The 24,958-nt window shown below is 47.3% G+C and overlaps 2 protein-coding genes across 8 annotated transcripts in view; one reads left to right on the forward strand and one right to left on the reverse strand.

Moving 5' to 3' along the window:
- Nucleotides 1-24,958, forward strand: part of MYH10 (myosin heavy chain 10) — a 157,426-nt gene that overhangs the window by 128,850 nt on the left and 3,618 nt on the right. For all 6 annotated transcript variants that reach the window (XM_033184593.1, XM_033184595.1, XM_033184590.1 and 3 more), the window contains 13 exons: nucleotides 2,822-2,966; nucleotides 4,624-4,830; nucleotides 7,133-7,237; nucleotides 8,499-8,651; nucleotides 9,361-9,609; nucleotides 9,878-10,090; nucleotides 11,834-12,046; nucleotides 14,780-14,941; nucleotides 18,460-18,588; nucleotides 21,322-21,410; nucleotides 22,146-22,269; nucleotides 22,355-22,563; nucleotides 24,249-24,357. In XM_033184593.1, coding sequence (XP_033040484.1) covers nucleotides 2,822-2,966; nucleotides 4,624-4,830; nucleotides 7,133-7,237; nucleotides 8,499-8,651; nucleotides 9,361-9,609; nucleotides 9,878-10,090; nucleotides 11,834-12,046; nucleotides 14,780-14,941; nucleotides 18,460-18,588; nucleotides 21,322-21,410; nucleotides 22,146-22,269; nucleotides 22,355-22,563; nucleotides 24,249-24,357 — 2,107 coding nt within the window. The remainder of the gene's footprint in view (nucleotides 1-2,821; nucleotides 2,967-4,623; nucleotides 4,831-7,132; nucleotides 7,238-8,498; nucleotides 8,652-9,360; nucleotides 9,610-9,877; nucleotides 10,091-11,833; nucleotides 12,047-14,779; nucleotides 14,942-18,459; nucleotides 18,589-21,321; nucleotides 21,411-22,145; nucleotides 22,270-22,354; nucleotides 22,564-24,248; nucleotides 24,358-24,958) is intronic.
- The window catches only part of NDEL1 (nudE neurodevelopment protein 1 like 1), a 73,082-nt gene continuing 66,828 nt past the window's right edge, over nucleotides 18,705-24,958 (reverse strand). For both annotated transcript variants that reach the window (XR_004430833.1, XM_033184600.1), the window contains one exon: nucleotides 18,705-19,186. Coding sequence is in view for 1 of the 2 variants with exons in the window: in XM_033184600.1 (XP_033040491.1) it covers nucleotides 19,135-19,186 (52 nt within the window). In the remaining variant the exon portion in view is untranslated. The remainder of the gene's footprint in view (nucleotides 19,187-24,958) is intronic.

Here is a 24,958-nt window from a genome sequence, read left to right on the forward strand (position 1 = left end):
GTCATCCTGGGGAGCTGCTGGGGCCTGAAATAAAGCAAGAAACACAGAGGGAATTATTTATGAACGCAAGTGTGGCCAGAGAGGCCGAAAACGGCCCAGAGCAACCAGGAGGGAAATGGGTTGTGGTGAAAACCAGTGCATTTCCCCAGAGGACAAGGATCTCATCAGCTGGGTCCACCCAGCAGCTGGAAACCTGGGCACTCGGTCGTGGAAAGAATGACATCATGGTGTCCACAGGGCAGGCCGGCTCGGTAGAGCAGCGAAACTGAGGTCAGATGGTGGGTGGGGGGAGACGCTCCATGCTGGAGAACAGAGGCGTGAGCCTTGGAATGTTTGCCGTGATCCTGGCCATGAATATGTACAGCTACGGCAGCCGGACAGCGGTTGGTTGGTTTTTGTCTTCAGTTTTTCCCCAGAGAGAGGAAAAACCCCCATCTGAGCCAGGCGTGGTTCGAGGCTTCCTACCCCACTTTTTAATTTAATTTTATTTATTTTTTATTTTTCATTTTTCATTTTTTATTTTTTTGAGACGGAGTTTCGCTCTTATTGCCCAGGCCGGAGTGCGATGGTGTGATCTCGGCTCACTATAACCTCCGCCTCCTGGGTTCAAGCAATTCTCCTGCCTCAGCCTCCAGAGGAGCTGGGATCACAGGTGCCTGCCTCCCTGCCCGGCTAATTTTGTGTTTTTAGTAGAGATGGGGTTTCTCCATGTTGGTCAGGCTGGTCGCGAACTCCCGACCTCAGGTGATCCACCCGCCTTGGCCTCCCAAAGTGCTGGGATGATAGGCGTGAGCCACTGCGCCCAGCCCTTACCCCACTTTAGCAGAGTAACTGCTTTTCGTAGTGTGAGTCCTAGACTTCTCTTTGATATATCTGCTTTTTTAAAATCTAGAAACCACTGAACTAGACTTGGCTGAACTCTCCACTCCCAGCTGGGCTTTTGACTGCAATAGAAAATAAGGTTCTGATCATTTTTCCATCCAACCCTTGCAAAAAAATAAATGCACGTATTTATTAAAACCATGCCTATGCTCAGCTGTAGCACTCACGGATTCTGTTTTGCCTGCAGCTCAGACGTGTCCTCCATTCTTGCTAAGGACCCTTAGAGAATGCAAACCACCCTCCCTGGGCCCTAGTTCTTCCCATGACTCACTGGCATTTTAACTTTCTTGAGGACTTTTGACGAAAGACTGAAAGAAATTGGGTTGTTCAGCCTGGAGAAGAGAAGAGGAAGGTTTCCTTTGACCATTGGGTTCAAGTAGGGACGAGGAACGCACACAAAACTATTTTTCCAAAAGACAACCTGCTGCTAGTAGGAGAGATTTCCCTAGAGTCTGATCAATGAAGCACTGGTTGCTAGAGTGAGCTGAAATAATCTCGATGGGAGCCTTGTAGAAGACAGGACCAGACCAGCACGTCTTTGACCTCTGGCTGAGCCAGTGGAACTTGGGGCTGAGCTAGGCTGGACCGCAAAGAATCCTCAGTGATTCCTTCTGGCTGGGCTACATGTGACCATGGAGCTGGCAGCCACCAGGCCCTGTTCTCTTGGCACAGGGATCTCTCAGCCAGCCCCTGCATCTCGTGACTCCATGAGAAGAGAGGTGAAGAGAGGGAAAATGTGTCCACATGGGAATCAGTGTGTGAATCACTGTTCTAAGTTGTGACATGTTATAAAGTATAGAGCAAGCTTGCTAGAGATGTGCTTCAGGATTAGTGTGAGGTTGTAGCTAATCCAAAAGTGCTAATATAGGTCTTAGCAGGAGCACTGTTTACCTGACTGGCTTCCGTCTTCATCAAGCTTGTGCTTAAACATGGTGCTCAGATTAACAAATTTAGAGTGACTTGCCATGGGGAGTAAGAGCTCTTCTAGAAAGTGAATAACTCGAGTTATTCAGGTTACCCTGTATTTGTTATAGCCAATTTTTAAAATATTAGAAAGCCATGGAAAAATGCTTAATGCTAATGTGATCTTCATACCGTAAAGTGCAGGTTAGATAAAAGCAGTTTATGTCAGAACATTCCCATTCTATGGCCATGGACCTGCTGTGTTCTCATATCAAACATCAGAGATCCTTTCTGAACCCTTTGAGCTGCCTTTTAATTTTCCTGCCGCTCCAAAAGATAATGCCCTCCTCCCCAACCTCAAGCCATTTCCTAGTAGAGTTTTGGGAGGATGTTAGTTCATTGCGGCTTCTTCACGTGAATGGTAGAGTCTTGCTTTGTTACCGTGCAACGTCCTGATTGCTTTGGCCTTTGCCACCCCTTCACTTCTGAAAATCTCTGGGAGACTCCCTTTTTCCAGTTTTATTCAATTCTGTTGGGGCTGTGTCAGGCAGTTTGGCATCTTGTGTTAACCAATTCCTGACCTCCAGTGAAACCAGACTGCCCAGAACAATTGGAAGACCCCCTAGGGATGTCACCCTGTGTCTTGATAAGTCAGATGTGGCATGGAAGTTGCACTGGTTTTTTTTTTTTTTTTTTTTTTTTTTTGGTTTTTTTTTTAAAGATGGGGTCTCACTCACCCACGCTGGCATGCAGTGGTGCAGTCATAGCTCATTGTAGCCTCAACGTCCCAGGCTCAAGCGATCCACCTTAGCCTCTCCAATTGCCAGGATTACAGGCATGAACCACTACTCAGCTCTCTAGGAGGATTTCTGATATCACAGTAATAGACCTGCCAGCCTACTGGAAATAGCACATCAAATATTTATTAAAGGAATTTATGTAATATTTAAAACAAAAACAGTACTTTTTCAAAAAGAAAATGTGTTTCTAATCAGTCAGCTACTTCTGCTCTCTCTCAAAAAATGTCCTTCTCTAGTACAAAACGTGAACAAGAAGTGGCAGAGCTGAAGAAGGCTCTTGAGGAGGAAACTAAGAACCATGAAGCTCAAATCCAGGACATGAGACAGAGACACGCAACAGCCCTGGAGGAGCTCTCGGAGCAGCTGGAACAGGCCAAGCGGGTAAGGGAGACCCTGCCGTGTGCTGTGGCCTGGAGAAAATCCACCAGCAGACCCACTCCCGTCCTATCTGCCCGTTCTGTTCAGTCATGTATTGATTATGCTCAGCATCTATACGTCATTGAGTGGGCTGCTGGGTACCCAGTTGCCAAGGCAGGAGCGGCTTTCTGAAAACACACTGTCTACTTAGGGAAAAAAGCCAGATGCAAATACACGGATCCAGCCGCCATCTCAAATCACACAGTCTCCTCAGTGTCTCCTCTCACTAAATCCTTCTCCCAGTGGCTTCACTCAAAACCCTGAATGGGCCGGGCGCGGTGGCTCAAGCCTGTAATCCCAGCACTTTGGGAGGCCGAGACGGGCGGATCACGAGGTCAGGAGATCGAGACCATCCTGGCTAACACGGTGAAACCCCGTCTCTACTAAAAAATACAAAAAAATTAGCCGGGCGAGGTGGCGAGCGCCTGTAGTCCCAGCTACTCGGGAGGCTGAGGCAGGAGAATGGCGTGAACCCGGGAGGCAGAGCTTGCAGTGAGCTGAGATCTGGCCACAGTACTCCAGCCTGGGCGGCAGAGCGAGACTCCGTCTCAAAAAAAAAAAAAAAAAAAAAAAACCCTGAATGATTTGAAAGTCATTCTTCCCTTACTTGTCTGCTGCCAGTAAGTCACAAGTCCTGCCACTGTTCCCCTTCAGGGATTCCTGACATTCATCTCTCCCTTCTTGTCCTTCCCTGCCTGTGATCTCACCGCAGCCACCAAGCAGAGTCTTGCCTTTCATTCATTGTTCCTGCTTCTGTATCTCAGACACAGGCTTTCCGTTCTGCTGAAACCGAATTTCTTGTGCCCTGTGACTCATGCCACCCCCCTGTGCAGACTGGCCTCCACGACTTCCCATAATCATCCTTGCCTTTGTGGCTTGGTCTTGCTCTGGTTTCCCCATCTCTCTGTTCTTTGCCTAGCCACATGCCACCTTTTAATTCAGACAATGACAATATTAACATTTACGGAACATTTACATTTGTGTCGGGTACTGTGCTAAGTACCCTATGTGAATTGCCTTCCTTACTCTTTGTTACAACCCTGTGGCACAGTCTCCTATAATTCTCATTTAAAAGACAAGAAAACTGAGGCCCAGCGGTGTTAGGTAATTAAGCCAGGGTCACACAGCTGGTTCGTGGAAGGGCAGCTTGAGGCCAGTCTGGCCCAGATTCCCATGTGACCACCTTACCACACCCAATCGTGTCCCTGAGGCAAGATGTCCTTGGAGACACATCCTGTTGTGACCACCCTGCACCAGGGGTGCTTGCTCACATTAGTACATGTAAAACAGTTTTTACACTAACAACACTTGTTTTATACAAAGGACAGTGTGAGTGATTACGCTGCAGACACGACACACCTGGCATGGACAAGGATCATTACTTAGCACAGTGAGCCCCTAAATACCTGCATCTGTTGCTCAGAGCAGTACGTACGCATGTGTTCCTTACATAGAAATCCTCACATTCAGAGAACAGCAAACATTTTCATTCACTCATTTAAGAAATGTTGATCACAGGCTTACTGTGTGTTAGGCACAATTCTGCAGACTCAAAAAGCAGTCCTCTGTATGGAGTTTTAGAAAATGATTAGTGAATAATGTTTTCCCTTCCGTCTCCTAGTTCAAAGCAAATCTAGAGAAGAACAAGCAGGGCCTGGAGACAGATAACAAGGAGCTGGCGTGTGAGGTGAAGGTCCTGCAGCAGGTCAAGGCCGAGTCTGAGCACAAGAGGAAGAAGCTCGATGCGCAGGTCCAGGAGCTCCATGCCAAGGTCTCTGAAGGCGACAGGCTCAGGGTGGAGCTGGCGGAGAAAGCAAGTAAGCTGCAGGTAAGCCAGAAACCTCCGCTCTACACACATCCCACCGTAGCATGTCCCTAATTTACTATTGTATCCCTCTGTGCAGTAAGAGACCCACAGCCAGCGTGCTGTGTAATACCTGACAATTGCTGTCCAGTAAATACATCGAGTCTTAGGTGTCCCTAGTGTCTATTATTTTGATGAAGTTAAATAATACTTATTTTAAGAAGAAGACAGCATGAATTGGACTTGATCAGTTCCACTTTGAATTGTGTTTATAGTTGCTTGAACAGTTTTAAGCACTTCAGCTTCTCCATTAGTCCAGTAAATAATAGGAACAATGGGCCAAAAAATTATACTTCACATTGGCAAAGATTTGCAAGAGTTTTATTTTTTTACACTGCTGGTATAAATTAGTGCAACCTTTTTTTTTTTTGAGACAGAGTCTCGCTGTCGCCCAGGCTGGAGTGTAGTGGCGCAATCTGCTCACTGCACCCTCCGTCTCCCCGGTTCACACTATTCTCCTGCCTCAGCCTCCCGAGTAGCTGGGACTACAGGCGCCCACCACCATGCCCGGCTAATTTTTTGCATTTTTAGTAGAGACGGGGTTTTACCATGTTAGCCATGATGGTCTCGATCTCTTGACCTCGTGATCCGCCCACCTCAGCCTCCCAAAGTGCTGGGATTATAGGTGTGAGCCACCACGCTTGGCCCTTTTTTGAATATTTTTAATACATGTTTGGTTGAATCCACAGATGGAACCTATGGATAGGAAGGGCTAAAATAATATTTCCAACTCTGGTTGGAAATAACTTTAATGTTTAATATGGACTTCTATGCATCCAGCAAAAACAAGATAGTCGATGAGTCCTTATTGGTAAGAAAAGATGTACATCCTATACTGCCACATTGAAAAAGCATTACAGAGCTGTGTTGTGTCAGAGGCCCAAGACCACATTACAGTACATGATTCTCCAGGACTCTAGGACTCAGCAGAGAGGCCTGCCCATGGCAGGCTGTGCTGTGGCTGTGCCGCCATCCACCTTCCCTCAGCTGGTGTGATGAGGACAGGCGAGAACCCACGGTGCCTACTGCCCCTCTGCGTCCCTCTGCTTCTTCCCAGCGCCAACTGTCATCAAAAATTATACAGCATCTTATACCATGAAGATTTGTTTGGAAAATATTTTAGAAATATTAATTGAGACGGAAAAAATATTATTCATTAAATCTGACCATGGCCGGGCGCGGTGGCTCAAGCCTGTAATCCCAGCACTTTGGGAGGCCGAGACGGGCGGATCACGAGGTCAGGAGATCGAGACCATCCTGGCTAACGGTGAAACCCTGTCTCTACTAAAAAAATACAAAAAATTAGCCGGGCGAGATGGCGGGCGCCTGTAGTCCCAGCTACTCGGGAGGCTGAGGCGAGAGAATGGCGTAAACCCGGGAGGTGGAGCTTGCAGTGAGCTGAGATCCGGCCACTGCACTCCAGCCTGGGCGACAGAGCGAGACTCCGTCTCAAAAAAAAAAAAAAAAAAAAAATCTGACCATAAGAAATAACTTAAATATTCATGATGAATATACAATACCAGTTTTTTAAAACATTTAAGAACTTCCGGCCGGACGTGGTGGCTCACACCTGTAATCCCAGCACTTTCGGAGGCCGAAACCCCGTCTCTACTAAAAATACAAAAAATTAGCCAGGCGTGGTGGCGCACATCTGTAATCCCAGCCACTCAGGAGGCTTAGGCAGGAGAATTGCTTGAACCCAGGAGGCAGAGGTCGCAGTGAGCCGAGATCGTGCCACTGCACTCCAGCCAGGGCGACAAGGCAAGACTCTGTCTCAAAAAAAAAAAAAAAGAAACTCTTGTATCCCTTTTATAGAAGCCTCAAGTTCTATAAGAATGTGAATTATACTTTCCTCCCAAAGCATGTGTTAATGCATCTTCATGTGAAGGAGGACCAAAATCAAGCACCTGCTGGCCTTTCAGCCTCCCCTCAGAGGAAACAGTCTTTCAAAGGCTTTGTTTTAATTTTTGTCTCTTCATGATAAAAATAGAAGAAGGTAGAAAACCAGTTAGGAGACCCCCCGCCGCCCCATCCTTTCCATAGGTAGAGACGATTAAGGCGGCCAGGGAGGCAGGTTCTAGTTCCTACTTATTTGAGCTCCGTTTGAAGGCAACAGACTCTTGGGGGTGAGTCTTCCTTAACTGAATGGGTAGTTTCAGGTTCACACTGCCCCCGAGTTCTCTATTTGTGTTGTTTAAAAGCTGTGTTTCTAGACCCTTTCTGCTTGCTTGCTTTTGAGTTGAATTTAATCTTTTGCTCCTTACAGAATGAGCTAGATAATGTCTCCACCCTTCTGGAAGAAGCGGAGAAGAAGGGTATTAAATTTGCTAAGGATGCAGCTAGTCTTGAGTCTCAACTACAGGATACACAGGTATGCCACGGGGAACAAGGAGTCTTGATAATAACTAACATTTCTGTAGTATTTAAGCTGGTGAAATATGCTGGCCCCAGAATTGTCTTCTATGTCACCTCTTACTAGTTTTATGTCATACTTTTATTTGGAGCCAGGCTTGCTACTCAGGATTTCTCCCTGGAAGCTCAGTGTCTTAATGTAGAGCCTCTGGGGTTCCTGTGTCTGGCAGGCATGTGGGTGGCCTCGGAGGCAGCTCCACCTGCCATTCACTGCCGCTGCCTGGGCAGTAGTTTACCCAAGCCATGGTCCTTCTGCACACAATGTCTTGCTGGCCATTTTAAATAAGATTGTTTCGTTATGGTTGGAATTTCATTGTGCTGACCTGTGAGAAACAGTTCATTTTGTAAAAGGGTGAGTTGAGGCTTGCTTATCAGATGGTTAAGACCTGCATTGCATCATCCGTTAGGGATGTTTTTAAGTCAGCTACAGGTTACTTGAAAATAATGTAGCACTTTATTCTTGGAGTTTTACAGCTTAATTTTGTTAAGTTTACAAACATTTATGAGTGTTTATTTGTCAGGCTTTAGGCTAGGTGCTGGGGATTAAAAAAAATCTCAGGCCGAAAGTGGAATAATTAGGCAGTTGGGGATAAATTCATTTTAACTGAAGCATACCCCATGCATGACAAGGCACGGCCTGGTGAGTGAGACCAGAGGAGGCCAGAGACTCTAGAGCCAGAGCCTAGAAATTCTGCTCCACACGACTAATGCCTCTGAAGATTTTCCAGTCTGAAAGTAACAGGAAAGACATGTTTGTGCTTACATTTTAGAAGTCAGTCTGGCAGGAAATATAAAGGACAGGTAACTGAGGGGATGCCTAAGACGGGAGAGGTGATCCCAGCGCGAAGGGCTGAGGGCCTGAGCTAAGACGGGGCAGGGGATAGAGAGGAAGGGATCCCAGGCGTGACTGAGGAGATGCGGGTGTGGTGGGGGATGCAGGAGGGGAGGCCTCAGGGATGCCTGGAGCCTCCGGCCTGGGCCCTTGGGTGGACGGCACCGCCATTCATTCTTCAGGGATCAGTCTGAAGCAGTGTTGGTGTGAAAAACTTCTACAAAGTTATTGTGTGTGTTTTTAAATCGTCTGTGTTTATTAATGTCACTAGGTGTTCTCATGCACTGAGGCTCTCTCTTTTTTATGACATGAATTCTTTAATACAGGTGTATTTGTTTTGGTGATAAATATAACGGAAGTGTTGCCCTTTTAAAAAAAAAATACACAGGAGCTTCTTCAGGAGGAGACACGCCAGAAACTAAACCTGAGCAGTCGAATCCGGCAGCTGGAAGAGGAGAAGAACAGTCTTCAGGAGCAGCAGGAGGAGGAGGAGGAGGCCAGGAAGAACCTGGAGAAGCAAGTGCTGGCCCTGCAGTCCCAGGTGTGCGTCCTCTTTAGGAAGCCGCGGTGGCCTCGATGTGTGTCTTCAGCAGCCCCTGGCCCTGCTTTGCTGGGCTGTCTCAACTCCATTTGGGACAGTTAATTAGGTTATACTAAATTAAGCCCATTAAATGGTTTTGCTTTGACCCAGCCACGTGCTGGTTATAATGCTGGAAGCCCTTAAAATAAGGACCTAGGACTACGTCAACAATGTAAAGTTTCAATCCAGTTATCATTTTAATAGACTATTAGCTAAGAAATTAAGTGACCGTCTAAGATTCATTTATTTTAAAAATCACAGTATTGATTTTTCTTCTCTCAAAATATTAAAAACAAAAGTTTTCTTTTTTCTTCAAATTCAAAAACTAATTGAGCTATTTTTTTTTTTTTTTTTTTGAAACAGAGTCTCACTCTATCGCCCAGGCTGGAGTGCAGTGGCATGATCTCAGCTCACTGCAACCTCCACCTCCTGGGCTCAAGTGATCCTCCCACCTCAGCTTCCCCAGTAGCTGAGACTACAGACAGGCGATTTTTGTATTTTTAGTAGAGATGAGGTTTCACTGTGTTGGCCTGGCTGGTCTCGAACTCCTGACGTCAAGTGATCTGCTCGCCTCGGCCTCCCAAAGTGCTGAGATTATAGGCATCAGCCACCATGCCCAGCCCCAGTTGAGAACATTAATACTTTCTGTTTATCCTTACACAAAACCTAGTTGGCTGATACCAAGAAGAAAGTAGATGACGACCTGGGAACAATTGAAAGTCTGGAAGAAGCCAAGAAGAAGCTTCTGAAGGACGTGGAGGCCCTGAGCCAGCGCCTGGAGGAGAAGGCACTGGCGTATGACAAACTGGAGAAGACCAAGAACCGCCTGCAGCAGGAGCTGGACGACCTCACGGTGGACCTGGACCACCAGCGCCAGGTCGCCTCCAACTTGGAGAAGAAGCAGAAGAAGTTTGACCAGGTGGGTCAGCCACGTGTCGTTTCCTCCTGTTAGAGCTCTTGCTTTTGTTCATATGGTTTAAAATAATCTTATTTAAAGGCAATTAAATGTGATACATATTATATCAAAATTGGAAAAAGGGGGAAAGCAAAAAAAAAAAAAAAAAAGGAAATAGAAGAACACCATAATCTAATGGCAGCACTCTGGCGACAAATCAGCCACGCCGTGGAAGAGAAAAGCTGATGTCACTGTTTCGGCTTTTCATATTCCCCCATCCCCTTGTGCACAGCTGTTAGCAGAAGAGAAGAGCATCTCTGCTCGCTATGCCGAAGAGCGGGACCGGGCCGAAGCCGAGGCCAGAGAGAAAGAAACCAAAGCCCTGTCACTGGCCCGGGCCCTTGAGGAAGCCCTGGAGGCCAAGGAGGAGTTTGAGAGGCAGAACAAGCAGCTCCGAGCAGACATGGAAGACCTCATGAGCTCCAAAGATGACGTGGGGAAGAACGTAAGTCACCTGGTGGGGTCCACACTTCTGCACGGGAGAGTATCCCAGGGGCCTGGGCCTTCACACGGGAGCAGGTGGCTCCTTGGGGGTGCCTGAAGGACCTGGGAATGTACAGCCCAGCCACGAAGCCATCTAGGAGTGCTTTGGCCTGTGCCTGAAGAGGGGGTTCAGGTCTTCTGGGACCGTTGTGAGGTTTTCTGCAGTCTCCCCCCAGCTCTGGCTAGAGGTGAACGTATTTCTTCTTCCTCTCACTGCCCTCCCTGCCCCAGCCTACATCCTGGCAGGGGGGCCTTTCAACAAAAGGTTTCATGGTTCTGCCATCACAGGTAGTTGCCAACATGAGGTGAGTGGGGACCTGGAGAGGAGGAGGAGGAGGGAATGGCAGCTCCTTCTGACCGGGTTCTTCCCAGGGAGGCCCCACTGTTTTCTCTGAGAGCTTCCGTAGCTTTGGGGGCTTATCCACAGCTTAGAAGCTTCTGTGGCACAGTTTCTCCTTCCATTGCATACACCTTCCACAGGAGCTGCCATGACACTTATTTCCCCCACGTCTCTCCCTTAGTGTATGACGTGGTGAAGATAGCAAAACAAAGCCAGGCCTGGTATCAAAGGCAAGGTTCCCTGGCTCCTCCACGGGCTTCCATTCTGACCATGGGAAGCCACTTAAGCTTTTGAAGCCTAAGTTTCTTTATCTGCCAGATGGACATTATACTTGCCCAATTTCATGAAGTTACTGCATCTGCTTTGAAAAGCACAAAGTCCTCTAAAAAGGCAGGGTCTCATTTTCATGGGCTATGGGCCATCCGGCCACATCATACATCAGCGAAGGTGGCCCCACCTTTCTGCTGAGTCTCCTACAGCTTGGCACCCAGGGACTAGCCCCATGGACAAGAAGAGGCCACTGAAAGTAGAAGTGGCCATGGTTACACAGTGAAATGTGGAGAGAGAACGCTACAGTTGACTTCATGTTCGTTTTCTGTAGCATCAACACTCACACGTTCATCCCACAAACATGTCTTTTGTGCCTACCGAGCACCAGAGACTGTGTAGAAATGGGCCCTCCTCCTGTCCTGAGATTCTCCACGCCTGTCCCTGTGAGAACTGCGGTGGTCCTGGACCCCAGAGGGGGTGCACAGCAGCACCAAGGCCTCCCTCCAAAGGCTGCTGCGAGAATCAAAGGGCACAGGAGGTGAAGCTCTCAGCACAGTGCTTGGTGCAGAGAACAAGGGAAATGGTGCTGGGGAATCTTTCTCCAGGGAAAGATCAAGGCCTCTGTACTGTGCCCTGCTTCTTAGGCTGAAGCCACCCGAATAGTCAGCAGTTTCCACATGTGCTTTTCAATACGAATGATCTTTTCTACAGCAATAAGAGGTGTACTGTCATACTTGCTCCTCACAGACAGCAGGCAAGGGGTCAGTCAACAGACAGGTTCCCTGACATAGCTGTTTCCTTTGTTCTTTGGCTCACTGAAGAACTCTCAGCTTACAGGTCAGCAGAGGAGGATGACCAGAGAACATGTGTGAATAAAGAAATCCGCACTGTAGTTCTGAGCTGCATACACTGAAATGGACAATAGCAGCAGCCTTCAAGGGAGAGGGAAGGATGTGTGTGCATGTGGCAGGGGGCCGGCCCAGGGGGACCAAAGTGGCCAGCATGCCACAAGTGGGCCTGTAAAACAGGAAGACTGCTGTTTTTCCCACGTGCCTCCGCCCAGGTCAACTCTTTCCTGATGCTTCGGTGGTTTAGGTTCACGAACTTGAAAAATCCAAACGGGCCCTGGAGCAGCAGGTGGAGGAAATGAGGACCCAGCTGGAGGAGCTGGAAGATGAACTCCAGGCCACGGAAGATGCCAAGCTTCGTCTGGAGGTCAACATGCAGGCCATGAAGGCGCAGTTCGAGAGAGACCTGCAAACCAGGGACGAACAGAATGAAGAGAAGAAGCGGCTGCTGATCAAACAGGTAGGGCAGAAGGCGCGGCCTCCACAACAAGGGGTGCAGGCTCTCAAAGCCCACCTCGGGGTCAGTGTCCTGTTCATGCATGTTAGAACACATCTGAGTAAACACAGTAACACAGAGAATAACATGAATTTATTTGGTCATTTGAGAATGTTATTATTTAAACTTTATTGTAATTAGTTTAGGTTTTTCTGTTTCTCAGACAGTATCATTGCTGCTTACACCTATCAATTAGAAAGCCCTCAGTGGACTCCCAAAGTAATCTGTGGTTAGGTTCAAGTTCCTTGTCTTAGAATGTGGGTATAGGAAAGAATGGATGCATCCCAGACACAGTGATTTGGCAGATGTCTGCGGTTCAGATCCCAAGTCCTAATAATTAGATCACTCTTGAAAAGGAAAAAGAGCAGATATTTAAATTTTTCATTTTATAAAGTTGTTATCCATGTATAAATTGTATACTTTTCTGAATGTATATTAGGCACTTTTCTGCATGTATGTTAAATTTATAGTGTCAAACTTTAAATATGAATTGTGGATATTTTGCCAGTCCCTTAAAGTTCATGGCGATAAGTCTTGGATTTGGCGGGGGTGGGGGTGTGTGTGTTTTGAGACGGAGTCTCGCTCTGTCACCCAGGCTGGAGTGCAGTGGCATGATCTTGGCTCACTGCATCCTCTGCCTCCCAGGTTGAAGTGATTCTTCTGTCTCAGCCTCCCAAGTAGCTGGGACTACAGGCACACGCCATCATGTGCGGCTAATTTTTGTATTGTTAGTAGAGACGGGGTTTCATGGTGTTGGCCAGGCTGGTCTCAAACTCCTGGACTCAGGTGGTCTGCCCATCTTGGCCTCCCAAAGTGCTGGGATTACAGGCATGAGCCACCGTGCCCGGCCAGATTTGGGATATATTTAATTTTGCTTTATTTTGTTATTTTCACTCCACTAATTATTGGTCATTTATTGCTGGATAACAAATTACCCCAAACTTAACAAATTATTGCAAACTGTGACAACATTTATGTCACAGTTTCTGTGGGTGAGGAATTGGAAAGCATTGAGTCAGTGGTTCTGGTACAGTCAGGACCTTGGCCCTGGCTGCATCATCTGAAGGCCCGACCAGGGCTGGAGGAGCCATGCCAAGCTGGCTCACACATGTGGTGTCAGCAGGAGGCCTCGGCAGCTTGCCACATGGGCCTCCTGAGTGTCCTGGAGGAGCTTCAGGAGAGAGAGATCCAAAAGAAAGCAAGCAAGGAAGAAGTTTCCGGGCCTTTTATGACCTAATATCCCAAGTCTCATGTGATCACTTTTTTATTGTTTGTCAGAAGGAAGTCACCAAGTCTGGCCCACATTCAAAAGGAGATTATGCTCCAACTCTTTAAGGTGGGGAGTATTAAAGAATTTGTAGACATTTTTTTAAACCACCACACTTTGAAATTCATGTAAGTGGCACTACATTGAAATTCATGTAAGGTGCCTCCTGCTATCCTGCGCCTTGAGGTACAGCCCCAGGTCTCTGCAGAATACAGCAAGTAGATGACGAGCGCCTCTGCATTATGCAGAAGCAGCTGCCCTGCTCCTCGTCTCCCATGCCAACCCCTGCAGACGAGCAGCAGCAGCAGCAACCCTGTTTCTCCCCTTTGGAGAGGACCAGTGGAGCCACCACTCTGTCAAGCCTTGGTGCCTCCATACCAGCTCCCACACCACCCATCATCCTCTTAGCAGGAAGTGGAAGCTCTGTGAAGGCAGGACCTTTCCTTGCTCACCTGAGCCTCCAGCTGCTAGAATACTACCTATGGCATAGGTATTTATTAAGGTATTTATGACCTATACCTTAATAAATACATGACAAAGCATTTATTTGTGGCTGAATAAGTGGACAAAGCAGGACAGGTTGAGGAGGCCATGTCAAGGCAGTGACACACAGTCCCTGTGGACTCACGGGCTGATAAGGTTTGGAGCTCAGCAGCTTCATGTCTGGGCCCCGTCATTGGTGACGGAGGCGTTGGGATTTGGTTTAAGGACTCCAGAGCACCTTCTTCTGAGCATCCGTCAGACAGTGTGAGCGTAGTGCCCCATCCCCACTGCACACTAGGAGGCTCACTGAGCGAAGAGTGCCGCAGAGTGAGTGAGTGGCTGGCAGGTGTGTCCCCCTCGGTTTCCTGCCCACATCTTGCTCATCCTCACGCTCCCATCTGCCTGCTCCAGAGCTGGCCTTCATTTCGTCCCTCCTCCATTGGACAGCTTTAACTGCTCCCCGCTTTCCTGCTGATCAAAGGCAGTTTCTGCGTGGTTCTGGCACCCTTGTAACTTGGCCATGCCCCACGTCCTCGCAGCTCTAGGAAACAGGCATGCCCGCTTAGTCCTCTGCACCTCTTAGCAACCACCCCATGCCCACTCTGTGCCTACTCTAGCCTTTATTACATGGTTACCGCATTGTCTCGGGTCTTTCCATCTTGGCTTCATCTACACTCTGAGCTCAGGTCACTGGCCGCCTTCTCGTGTGCCCTCGCAGCAGTCAGTGGGATGGTTTGTATTAGGTGGTGGTGTTTAAAGACCCCTTTGAACACAATTCAGCTACTGTGGTTTTCTGTTGATAGTAACTGTTTGGTAACAGAGACCTCTACAGAGTAACAGAAGGTTACGCTCACCCGAGTCACCAGAGTCCCCACTTGAGAACAGGCTGCCTGCTCTGTGAGCAGAAAGTTGGATTTAACCCAGCATAACCCAATGCTGTCCATTAGGTGCGGGAGCTCGAGGCGGAGCTGGAGGACGAGAGGAAACAGCGGGCGCTTGCTGTGGCTTCAAAGAAAAAGATGGAGATAGACCTGAAGGACCTCGAAGCCCAAATCGAGGCTGCGAACAAAGCTCGGGATGAGGTGATTAAGCAGCTCCGCAAGCTCCAGGTAGGTGCCACCGCCCATGGAGTCTCTGGATGGCATCACGTGGCCCCACTGAGATCCAGCACCACGTGACCTGTGTGGCTTCTACAGAGTCCAGCAGTGAAGCTGGTGGGGACAGCACTGCAGTACCACGCTGGGGCCACAGCACCGCTGTCACCCACCCTAGGGGCATAGCACTGCTGTCAGCACAGCCGGGGGCGGGGCAGCAGGCCGTGAAGACGCTGCTTGTGTGTCCGCTGTGTCCATGGGAGATACTTGAATGCACTTAGCAACACAGCTGGGGTGGAGGCACCACGTGGGGTTCCTGTGGCCCTGAGAGCCTGTGGCGATGCTTAAAACCCACCCTTCCTCACCTCAAGAGGAGGGTCATGTGGACCCAGGCCCTTAGTGCTATAGCTTTTGTGATCTTTTCGGGTTTTTTTTTTTTTTTTTTTGAGACGGAGTCTCGCTCTGCTGCCCAGGCTGGAGTGCAGTGGCCGGATCTCAGCTCACTGCAAGCTCCGCCTCCCGGGTTCCCGCCATTCTCCTGCCTCAGCCTCCCGAGTAGCTGGGACTACAGGCGCCCGCCACCTCACCCGGCTAGTTTTTTGTATTTTTTAGTAGAGACAGGGTTTCACTGTGTTAGCCAGGATGGTCTCGATCTCCCAACCTCGTGATCCGCCCGTCTCGGCCTCCCAAAGTGCTGAGATTACAGGCTTGAGCCACCGCGCCCGGCCTCGGTCTGTTTTTAATCATCACTTTTTCTACCCAGATGATGGGCCAGTTTTTACTACCACAATGACAAGAAGTGATCTCTGCAAGAGTTCACGGTGTGAGCAGGCAGGCAGTGGCCTCACTATAGTACGGATGGGAGCCACTTCTCAGGGGAGCTGCTCCTTTATGACAAAAACTTTTTCTTTGACCTTGTTGATACCACATCTTGAAAATTTATTTTAACCAAATATAAAGAAGAAATTTTTATGTACAAAGATGTTTAGCTGAAGCGTTATTATTTATGATAGAAATGGAAACCCCCTAAATGTCAATGGACTGCTAACCATTTAAGTGACGGGGTGTGTGGGGTACAATGGCCGGACTTAAATGAATAAAGGAAAATACAGTGTAGGGTGGTTTAGCTTGTAACTCTACACACGTGTGTGTATACATTTTCACATACAGACACGCAGGCAGACATACTTACCTAGAAATAAGTTTGGAAGGAAAGTCATCTCTGGATAATAGGTTGGTAGGAACTTGTTTTTATATACTTTTTTTTTTTTTTTTTTTTTTGAAGCTAAATGTGTTTTTTGTTTTGTTTTGTTTTTAAAGAGAGAGAGTCTCACTCTGCCATCCAGGGTGGAGTACAGTGGTGCAGTCATGGCTCACTGCAGCCTGGGCTCAAGATTTTTATTAGCTAATTACAAAAGTTATTAAGCTAATTAATTACAAAGAATATAAATTATAATACTGTGATTTTAACAGCTTTATTGAAATATAGCTTACATACCATACAATTCACCAATTTAGCATTTTCAGTGTTTTTTAGTTTATTCATAGACTTATTAGGCCACCACCACTATCAAATTTGGGGCATTTTGGTCCCTCCTAAAAATCCTCTACCCATTAGCTGTCACTCCCCATTCCCTGTATCCCTGCTGCATTCTGCATTAATCAACTACTAATCTTTCAGTCTCTATAGATTTGCCTTTGTTTCATATTTCACATCAGTGGAATCATACAGTATGTGGCCTTTTGTGACTGGTTTTCCACTTAGCATAATGTTTTCAAAGTTCATCCATGTAGCAGCATGAATAAGTACCGCACTCCTTTTTATTACTAACACTCTACTGTGAGGATACATCTACCACATTTTATTCATCTATCCCTGAGTTGGACATTTGGGTGTTTCCAGTTTTTGACTTCTGAATTAATGCCTCTATGAACATTCTTATGCATTTGTGTGGACATGTGCTTTCAGTTTTCTCAGAAATATACCTAGGAGTGGAACTAATCTGGGGTATATGATACCTCTGTGTTTAACTTGGAGGAACTGCCAAACTTTCCCACAGTGACTGCAGTTTTACATTCCCACCAGCTATCTATGAGGGTTCAAATTTCTCCACATCTTGTCAACACTTGTTATTGTCCATCTTTTGATGGTAACCATCTTAGTGGGTGTGAAGTGACATTTCATTGTGGCTTTTATTTTTATTTCTCTAATGACTACTAATGAGGTTGAAGAGCTGAGCTGTCTTTTAATTACTGAGTTGAAACAATTCTGTATTCTGGATATAAATTCTTTATGAGATAAATGATTTCCACACCTGCCTTAGCTTGTTAATTTCTGCCACCCAAAAAAAAAAGTCAGCTTGGGTTTTGATAGTTTATTGTGTTGATGTGTAGATCAATCTGGAGAGTATTGCTATTTTAACAATATTAAGTCGTCTGGTCTATGAACATGGATAATCTTTCCTTTTATTTAGATCTTTTTTATTTTTTTCAGTGATGTTTTGTTTTTGGTATACAAGTCTTTCACTTCTTTTGTTAAGTTTATATCTAAGTTTGTATTCTTTTGATTCTATTATAAATGTAATTGCTTTCTTTTGAATGTTCATAGTTAGTGTCTAGAAATATAATTGATGTTTGTATGTTGATCTTGTATTCTGTAATCTTGCTAAACTCATCTATTAGTTCTTGTGGACTTTCTTTTCTTTTATTGTCCATATTACCAGCAGTTCTCATTCTTTTTGTGTCTTTCTTAAGCCTGTCTATATACAAGATCAGATCATCTGCAAATTGAACTAGTTTTACTTCTTCCTTTCCAATCTAGGTATCTTTTATTTCTTTGTCTTGCCTAATTAATTACCCTGGCTGGAATCTCTACTGCAGTGTTAAATAGAGGTGGCAAGATCAAACATCCTTGTCTCTCATCTTTTAGAGGGAAACCATTCAGTCACTGATCCTTAAGTATGATACTGGCTGTCAGTTTTTCATTGACGCCCTTAATCAGAGTTGAAGAAATTTCCTTTTGTTCATAGCTTGAGTATTTTTATATTGAAAGGGTATTAGATTTTGTGAAGTGCTTCTTCAGCATTTATTGTGATGATTATATGGTTACATTAATTCATTTTTGGTTGTCACACCAACCTTGCATTCCTCAGATAGATCCCACTTGGTCATAGTATATAATCCTTTTCACATGTTGCCAGATTCAGTTTGCTACTATTTTGTTGAAGATTTTTGCATTTGTATTTATAAGGGATTTCATTTTGATCTGTAGTTTTCTTATGATATCCTTGTCATTTCCATATACTTTTATATTTACAATGAAAGTATATTACTTTTATAATCTAGAAATAAAAAATGTCATGTTTACAATCTAAGAATGGGGCCAGGCACAGTGACTCACGGCTGTAATCAGGAGGAATGCTTGAGGCCTTGAGTTTGACACCAGCCTGGGCAACATAGGGCTCATCTCTCAAAAAAAATTTTTTTAACTAAAATTAAGAATGTAAACCACTCCAAAACCTTCTTATTAATAGGCTCAGATGAAGGATTATCAGCGTGAATTAGAAGAAGCTCGTGCATCCAGAGATGAGATTTTTGCTCAATCCAAAGAGAGTGAAAAGAAATTGAAGAGTCTGGAAGCAGAAATCCTTCAGTTGCAGGAGGTTGGTTGGTTATTTATTCATCCATTTGTTCAACAAGTATATTTGCCCTTGAAATTTCTCCAAGATCAAAAAAAATTGTAATATCTTTGTAGCCCACTGTAATGTCAGTATACATTTTTGTTGTTTTATTTATTTTTTGGTTTTTTTTAAGTATCCATTTTTAATATGGTCCTCAAGCTTCTTGTCGCTTCAGTTTGGAAACAGAAAATGATCACTTCGACACTGCTCATATATATTCCTCTACCTGGCTAAAAGCAAAGGAGCTGATGAGCAGCTTTTCAAGCCACCTCTTGGCCTGTTCCCCTGTGCAGGAAAGGGAAGTGATACTTGAGTGTTGCTACGCAGCAAGTACTGTGTAACTCCAACCTTGGTGCTGCAAAATTGCCTTGTTCTTACACAGAAGCACTATTCATGTGATAACTTAAAAGGAGAGAGGTTTGTTTCATTGAATTCCTGTTATTCCTTCATTTATCTTTTTTGTAGGTTCTCATGAGGCAGAGACTGATAAAGTGTTGCATATAGGAATGGTAACAGTGCAAGGCACACTTAAATACACACATTACCGTACAAATGAGGGATAATCAAAATTTCTTCAAACCTGAAAAGATAAATATTATCAGTTAATAAGAAAAAACTCCCAATACAAATACCTACAAATATTGGATAAAATATTAGCAAAGGCAGAGTTGAGCTTGCAAGAAAGGAGCATGGCTCTCTCGGTGTCAGGAATGAACAAGGAACTGAAAACCAGATCAGTAAAACCGAGCAGACCCTGAGAGGGGACCTGAGAGCCAGCTTCGGGAGGTTTTCATCCTGCTGTCGTCTATCTCACCGTTTTTTGCTCCTTGTGTTTTTTTTGACTTCTTGAGTTGGACACTTAGCTCATGAGCTTTCAAGCTTCTTGTCTAATATGTTTATAAAAGACTGTAAATTCCCCTCTAAGATCTGTTTTCATCATGTCCCACAGATTTTGATGTGGAGTAATTTCATTGTCATGTAATTCTAAATTTTTCTGATTTCTATTATGATTTCTTCTTCATCCCGTGAAGAATTTAAGCTTGCGGTTTAAATTTCCAAATGTCTGGCATTTGCTTGTTTTTTAAGTTGCTTTCTAGTTTTATCACATTGTGGTCACAGAATGTTGAGAAGGGCTCTGGGACCTAGAACATGTTAGTTTTCGTAAGTGTTCCACGTGTACTTACAAACGATGCGTGTTCATCAGTGAAGCAGATGTGTAAGCTCTATGTATCCATCATGGAGCTGATGGGTGAGGTCCCCACATGCGCATTTCCCCAAAGGCGATGTGGCTCCTGGAGCCTGCCTCCTAGAGAGCGCTCCTGGGCCATTACCCAGATGTCCAAGCGGCATTCTCTGTACCATACTGTTTTTTCTGAAAGTGTTTCTTTCAGACTCTCAGGCAAGGCCTGAATCACACTGCGTTAAGGAGAAGAGACTGAGCTGGAAAGCTGGCCCTGCCCTTCCCCCTATTTCTGACCTTTTTCCTTCAAACACCTCTGTTAATCTGGCTTAGAGGCCCCTGGGTCCCTCAGTCTGCCTAGAGCTCCCCCACCGCCCCCCCAGCCAGTGGGCAGTGAGTGTTTCATAGGCCCAACAGGACAAAACACCAGAGGCCAGATGGCAGAGTTGTGTGGAGTCAGTGGCTTGGGATCAGGCCTGGAACATTCTGTCTGCTGCCTCTTTTTCCTTCCTGACTCCCACCATGCCCTGTGTGCCAGGATGTGCTAGAACCTGGGCCTGTCAGAGGCCTTCGGCCCACACTCATGTAAGGCAGGTGCATGTGCCGGAGCAGACAGAGGCGCCCCCGTGCAGCCCTGCTCCTAAGACACCTTCAAGGTGTGCTCTTGCCAACTGCGGCATCTTTTGGAAGGGGCAGCTGTTGGGAAGAGCCCTGGACGGAGAGTCGGAACCCTGACTTTTTGCTGCTGACTAACCTTGGGACTTTGGGCCAGTATCTTCATCCAGGTGGGCCTCAGCTCCCTTATTTATAAGATAAATGCACCCTTGACTCCTTTCTGTGGCAAATCATCTTTCCAAAGAAGTTTGTGGAAGAGCAGCCATCAGGCAGTTCCTTCCGTGGGCTGGCAGGCACCGGGCTGTCCCCATTGTCCTGCCCAGTCCTCTGAGAGCCCCCCGTGGAGCCACAGTCCCCTTCAAGAAAGAGGCCTTGCCCACCTCAGAGGCCCAGCTCCGCAAACACTTGAGCCCCTGTGGAGGCGCCCCCCTGCCTCCTCCCTATGGGAGCGTTGGTCCTTGTTGCTGCACAGCTGCCTGGATCCGCACTGGTCTGTGCAGCCAGCGTCCTTGATCTCAAACTGTTTATGTGAAAGATACTTCAGGATCATCAGTTGGTACAGCTCAGGTTTCTTAGGGTTCAGGGTTTGTATAAAGTTTGTGCTCAGTTTATATTAAGAGGCACCAGCTTTCCAAGACGGGCAGGAACATAGCCACCCTTACGCTGGAGGTGACAGCAAAGCCCTTATGGCAATGAAGACTTCCCTCTGGACATTTTTGTGTAAGATGCTGACACCACACACCACCTGGCTGGTCTGCACCGAGCAGATTTTCGCCAGTTTAATTTCTCAAATCTAAATGACAGTTTGAGGTACAGGTTAACAGTGACAGGAACAAGGTCGCTGTAGCTTCAGGCACTGTCAGATTCCACAGTGAGGAAACTGTTTATAGCCAGAGCTTAACGCAGTCTCCACTGCTTAGGAACTTGCCTCGTCGGAGCGAGCCCGCCGACATGCCGAGCAGGAGAGAGACGAACTGGCGGACGAGATCGCCAACAGCGCCTCTGGCAAGTGAGTCTCCCATGGCCAGGGCGGGTTCGTCGCCTTCAGGCACACACACTGCTGAGAAGGCTGGAGGTGTCCACACACCTGGTATCAGCAGGTGGTTTGCTCCTCTCTAGCTGGGCCTGGGCTGCCTCAGCCATCATACCCCGGGGCCAGTCCTGCTGAGCCCCGCACACCGCAAGCGGGAGCCGTGGTGCACACTAACGGGCACTGCGGGCCTTCACTTTCCAGTTCATTAGCTTTGGCGAGCAGGTTCCTCAGACATGACCTTTCTCTGAATTCATTTTTTGTTAAAAGTCATTATCTTTTTTTTCCAATTCAGTTGATTTCTCCACTTAATTACTGAGCCAGAGGTTCATCATGTGCCTTTTTGAGCTTGCCATCATGAGTAGAATTTGATTCTCAGAGATTGAAAACCACTGAAGAGTTTCAGCGGGGGGAGGCTGGGGTCGTGCTTGCGTTTTGTAAGTGACTCTGGCTGCTGTCTGTGGAGAACAGCTGGAGAGAGGCAGGCAGGGCAGCGGGAGGCCACCCCAGCGGTCCGGATGAGAGATGACAGGCCTGCATCTGGGTGGTGGCAGTGGGGGAGGGTGTTTGGAAGTGTCATCAGTGGGACCTACTGATGGATTCGGGGATGGCTGCTGAGGTTTCCAGCAACAGGGTGGGTGGAGGAGCCTTCGCTGAGGCTCCCATGCTGTGCTGAGCTGGGATTGAACTGTCCCCTCCTCCTCTCCCCACCAGGTCCGCGCTGCTGGATGAGAAGCGGCGTCTGGAGGCTCGGATCGCACAGCTGGAGGAGGAGCTGGAAGAGGAGCAGAGCAACATGGAGCTGCTCAACGACCGCTTCCGCAAGACCACGCTACAGGTGGCCCATGCAGGAGCCCGTCACCCGGGGAGGGCTGTGCCACTCCTCAGGCACAAGTGACCATAAACTCCTCTCTCCTCTCTAGGTGGACACGCTGAACGCCGAGCTAGCAGCCGAGCGCAGCGCCGCCCAGAAGAGCGACAACGCGCGCCAGCAACTGGAGCGGCAGAACAAGGAGCTGAAGGCCAAGCTGCAGGAGCTCGAGGGTGCTGTCAAGTCCAAGTTCAAGGCCACCATCTCAGCCCTGGAGGCCAAGATTGGGCAGCTGGAGGAGCAGCTTGAGCAGGAAGCCAAGTAAGAGGTTTTTGCTGTCATAAACCAAAACTTACCAACCAGGCTCAGTCAGAGACAAAACAGACATGCCCCTTTTGGGAGGAGCTCCCCACTGCATGAGCGGAGAACACATATAACCAGAGTGGGAGACAGAAGTTGGTGCGAGCTGTGAGAGAAGAGCTGCGAGCGTTCAGAGGCTGGGAGGACAGAAGGCCTCTGTGAACAGTCAGGGAAGGCTGGGCTTTAGGACTCAGCTCAGGGCGCACCACACGGCACTCCCTGATTTCCTAGGCACTCTGAGTTTGCATCTCCTACCCAAAGTCGATTTCCCAAGCGTGTAGCATCCCATGAAGCGCTAGTTTGCTGCCAGAGAACAAATGCAGTATGACAGAAATCAAAGCCTTTCTTCTCCCATAGGAAAAGATTGCTTAACAGCTTTCATATTGTATTAAAGCATGAGAAATTGTACAGTACAACTGCTGGCAGGCAGGCGTTTACAAAGCTATTAGGTCATAGTCCCCAGAGCCAGGGTAGACCTTCAGATTCACCCTCTTGTTGGGGAGCGTGGAGCCCAGACATGCAGGGCTCGTGGCCAGAACGCCTGCATCCTCCCCAGCCTCCCAGCCCAGGACTTCCCACTCCACTCTTGGACTCCAGTGGGCTGAATCAAACAGTTAAGGGTTTGTTTCTGGTTGGAACTAACAGAACTCACCCTGTCGGCTGACTCCATCCCTATCCCTTTTTGCATATTTGTTAAGGAACGAAATAACTTTTTCTGTCTTCCATGGAGTCCTCCAAGTAAGTTACCTCTCCTTCACATGGGACAATGTAGACCTATCTAGAAACATGGATTTGTTTCACCTCTAACCAAAGAGGGAGTGTAGAGGGTTTGCTTTTTGTTTCCTTGGTGTTTTTTTTTTCAATGTGAGCTGCCAAAGCCCTGCGTCTTAGGAGGTAATTGGTAAATTCTCAAGTGAAACAATCAATATATTGGGTAGTTTCTCGGGGGAAAAGTTTAGGTGATTAAGGATGGCATATTCAAAAGTCTGTGTTCAGTATAACTGACAGGTAGCTTGTATGTAACATTTGCTGTTTAGAAGATCACTGTGTTCGGGCCGGGCACGGTGGCTCACGGCTGTAATCCCAGCACTTTGGGAGGCCAAGGCAGACAGATCACCTGAGGTGAAGAGTTCGAGACCAGCCTGGCCAACGTAGTAAAACCCCATCTCTACTAAAAATAGAAAAATTAGCCGGGTGTGGCGGCACGCACCTGTAGTCCCAGCTACTCGGGAGGCTGAGGCAGGAGAATCGCTTGAACCCAGGAGGTGGAGGTTGCAGTGAGCAGAGATGGTGCCATTGCATTCCAGCCTGGGCGACAGAGTGAGACTCCATCTCAAAAACACAAAAAGTAAGATAACTGAGTACAGTGATTAATACCTGTGTACAGTAATTAATACCTACACGTGCAGGAATAATCTGCTTTTTCTACTTTTTCGCTACTGAGGAGAATACATTAAAGGCAATTCCTATTTTGACCAGAAGGAAAAGGTCTCAGCACCACATTAGTCACGATATTCTGGGCAGAGAGGTCCATGATGCCTCCACCATGTGTCATCTTCCCAAAGAAAAAGGGCTTTAAAAAATATTTTTTCCCCACACAAAATATCATTTCAAGAATTTCAGAACTACTGTGACCACTTTCACAGGGAACGAGCAGCCGCCAACAAATTAGTCCGTCGCACTGAGAAGAAGCTGAAGGAAATCTTCATGCAGGTGGAGGATGAGCGTCGACATGCGGATCAGTATAAAGAGCAGGTACGTGAGGAAATGCCTCCCTGGGAAGCGTGTGAGTGAACGAGCTGGTGGCACAACTGTTTCGGTAACATGGGCTGTTCCACGTTCCTGGCGGGCACTCTCAGTACCCGAGACACAGGAGGGAGGGGACAGCAGGTCAGGAAGCAAGCTGCAATGAGGCCTGGACTGAACTGTAAGGCTCCTGCTTTCTCCACTAGAATGCGCACTTCGTGAGTACAGGGATTTCTGCCTATTTTGCTCCGTTACCTCCCTAATGCCTAGTACAGTTCCTGGACATTGCTGGCAGTCATGAGATACTGGCTGGGTGTAGGGTGGACCCAGGAGATAGTGAATAGAAAGGGAAGGGAAGACAGAGGTACTACACGCTGCACCCGAGTGGCTTCAGTGTCTGCATCCAGGCCCCCTTCTCTGAGTGCGCAGGGAATGTTCCACAGGACTTTCAACTGTGGGGCAGGCCTGCCCTGACTGCAGCGTGGGCAGCTGTACCCTCCCTCCCGCTCCCTGCCCTCTGCCTGGTGAGACTTCGCACTGCAAACACTGGCCAGAAAGGTGGATGGATCTGAGGACTTCACTGCCTTTGGCCTGAACCCTCCCCAACTTC

The sequence above is a fragment of the Trachypithecus francoisi genome, unplaced genomic scaffold, assembly GCF_009764315.1.
Source record: "Trachypithecus francoisi isolate TF-2019V2 unplaced genomic scaffold, Tfra_2.0 Lachesis_group20, whole genome shotgun sequence".
NCBI classification, from domain to species: Eukaryota; Metazoa; Chordata; class Mammalia; order Primates; family Cercopithecidae; genus Trachypithecus; species Trachypithecus francoisi.